At 49.2% G+C, this 2,914-nt stretch overlaps 1 protein-coding gene across 1 annotated transcript; it reads left to right on the forward strand.

Annotated features, from left to right (window-relative positions):
• Nucleotides 1-160: 160 nt before the first annotated feature.
• On the forward strand, nt 161-733 carry TMEM37 (transmembrane protein 37; the record flags this gene model as incomplete). The annotated part of the gene is made up of 1 exon (XM_010292222.1): nt 161-733. A coding segment is annotated over one exon (573 nt), but the record flags the coding sequence as incomplete, so codon positions are not given.
• Nucleotides 734-2,914: the final 2,181 nt, after the last annotated feature.

Genomic DNA, 2,914 nt, shown 5'->3' on the forward strand with positions numbered 1-2,914 from the left:
CAGCCTGGAACTGCACTGCCTTCCCCTGTGAGAGGGGGTTTGATGTGCACAAGCAAATCCCTTCAAACACTGGAGTCCCACAGCTTTGTCCCTCTGGTTTCATTTCACCCTAAAGTAGCTGTTAACGCTGGGTTTTTTTCCCCCACCACTATCCCTTAAGGCGCAAAGGCTGCTGGCACACCGGAGACCACGGAAATCCTTCTTTGAGACGCTCATCAGGAGCCTGATCATCTTGTGCGTGGCGATAGCGGTGGTCTTGTCATCCATCTCTGTCTGCGATGGCCGCTGGCTCTTCACGAGGGGGCAGCTCTTTGGACTGTGGCACTTCTGCACCGTTAGCAATGGCAGCGTCCTGAAGTGTGTCACTGACCTCAGCCTGGCCAACGTGGAGGGGCTGAGCGTGGGGGTGATTCCCATAAGAAGCATGGTGTCCTTTGCTGTTGTGGTTGCTATATTTGGCCTGGAGCTCCTGATGGTGTCCCAAGTCTGCGAGGATGCCAATGCAAGACGGAAGTGGTCTGTGGGCTCGATCCTCATCCTCAGCTCATTTTTGCTGTCGGCCACTGGGGTTCTGAGCTTCTCCATCCTTGTCAAGGATCACCTCACCTTCATGGGCTTCACACTGACGTACTGGTGTGAGTTCGTTGCTGCCTTTCTCTTCTTCCTTAATGGGATCAGTGGACTTCACATCAACAGCCTCACACAAGCCAGGAACAGCATAGGCAAAATCTAGGTGCAAAGGGTGTAACTCTGCCTTTGTGTAATCAGCTTTGCCAATTAGACTGGAAAAAAGGGAGTCTAATGAAGTTTGAAAAGGACACCGTGTCTTAAGTTGTGTGCAAAGAAGGGAAGCATGAGTCAGTCTTGATGCCTAAAAGACATACCCACCCACTGGTCAGCATGGAGGGCTGCGCAACACAAGCAAAGCAGAGACTGGGACTGGCTGCCACCGCAATGCGTTTTTCTGGAGGAGTGGTTAAACACACGGAGGGGTGGCAGACTGCGATCTACACATGTGGGCTCAATTTTGAGGCTTACACAAAGCCTCTACTGCTGTGGGATTGATGTTGCTGGGCTTTTCCCCAGTACTCTGGAGCCTGTGAAGAGTGTGATGCAACTTCGGTGTGTCTCATGGCTTTGCTCTGTCTCAGGGACAGATGATTTGTGCCTGGTCATGCTCACTGGCATGGAGTATTGAAAATCTTCACTGGATCTCACTTCTCCATTTCTCTTCCAAGAGAGAAGGCACAAAGATCCTGATCTGGTCACCAGTTTTATTTCCTGCTGGCACATTCTCCGTATCTGTTCTTTCCTTGTGAGTTTTTTGGGGACACCACTGACAGAGGCACAGGGAGATGTAGCTGCCTGTAGGACATGTGCCAGTAAGTCACCCAAACGGACTCCCTCACAGTCTTTGCAAAGTTCATTGTAATGGGGCATTGCTCTTCCTGGGTTTTTTTTTTTTTGTCCTTTTGGGGCAAGAGGGACAAGCTCTGCAGCGGCTTTAGGTGGGCATTGTGGCTGGGCAGACCATGCTGAGACCACCGCACCTTCTGGGGTGTGTTTCGGTTGTCAGAGTTTTCTGCTTGGGCAACAGGAAATCTGCTCATCCTGTAGCTGAGAGTCTGCTGTAGCATTTCTTCTGGGAGGAGAAAGCTCTAGATTCTCTTGACCAGACCAAGTCCTTTTTCTTCCTCCCATTAACAATGTGCCTGGGAGGAGGAGAAGCCCAAGATTGCCTAAGGAGGGGCTGATGGGGACAGCTCTAATCTGTCACAGCTGTTGGGCATCCAAAGAGACTTGGCCAAAATTATACTAAGGCTGGTCTTCCTCCTGCCAACTCCTGAGTCAAGATCTCTACAATTGCTGCAGCTTTGAAGTTCCCTGTGGTGTCTGATGTAAAATGAGAAAAGACCTCGGAGGCTGGGTTGCCCCCACGTGTATCCTCCCCGCCCAACATACAGCACTCCATTGACCACAGATAAAAAAGTCTTCAGAATATTTTAGAGTCTCTGGTTTAATGTTTGTTTTTGTATCCTCTGGTAAGACTGCTTGTATTTTTGTGTTGGGACAAATGTTTATGTTTCATCTCTGTAGCTTGTCTGATAGCTGTTGAGCAAGGTTTTCATTTCCTGTGCAGCAAGTTTAACACAGTTTTTCACCTGAAACAAAAGCATCATAACACAAGGGCCGAGAAGGCTGTGTAGGTGAGCCACAAGTAAACAGCTTTGTCTTTGAAAGCTAAGAAGCCTTCCTGATTCTAAAAGGCTAAGTCCTGCCTAAGCATACATCCACACTCGCTGAATGCGCTCCTGTGGACTCACTTGCCTTCATGAGGACAGTCTCCATTCCTTCTCAGATTTCTGTAACTTTTTAAGACAGTGCTCCTAGGCCTGTTTTGTGAAGCATTTTCAGACCAGGCTTGCTCTGGACAGTGCCAGTTGTGCTTTTGCACAGGAATTTGCCCATCTTTCTAGTGAGATCACACACAAAGCTGTGCCAGCCAGCCAACTCATGAAGCTCTTGCAATGTTTGGGGCTCTGTCAGGATTTCTTGACCTGCTCACTCTCAAGGACAAGGACTTGTGCCCTTAACCTGCCTCGGGAAAACCACACTGTGATCATGTCCTTGTGAAGGTGCTTTTGATTTGCTGAATTGCACTGTTGAAGACATGCTAGTGGGCTGAACTTGCAGATGCTTTTGTGGACAGTCTTGGCTTTAGCAGAGCCACTTACCCCAGAGTTATTCTGTAAGGTCCGGTCCCAAACTGTTGCACTTTGGTGTTACCAGGTGGTAGAGTGCCTTAACAAACCGATAAATCAGTTGTGGTGCCTAGGGGTGCCCATACCAGGCAGGACAGTTCCCCTACATGAGGTCAAGGGTGTCCATGGCTTGTCTAGAAACATGGATGTAA

Source organism: Phaethon lepturus, unplaced genomic scaffold, assembly GCF_000687285.1.
Source record: "Phaethon lepturus isolate BGI_N335 unplaced genomic scaffold, ASM68728v1 scaffold14888, whole genome shotgun sequence".
Classification (NCBI taxonomy): Eukaryota; Metazoa; Chordata; class Aves; order Phaethontiformes; family Phaethontidae; genus Phaethon; species Phaethon lepturus.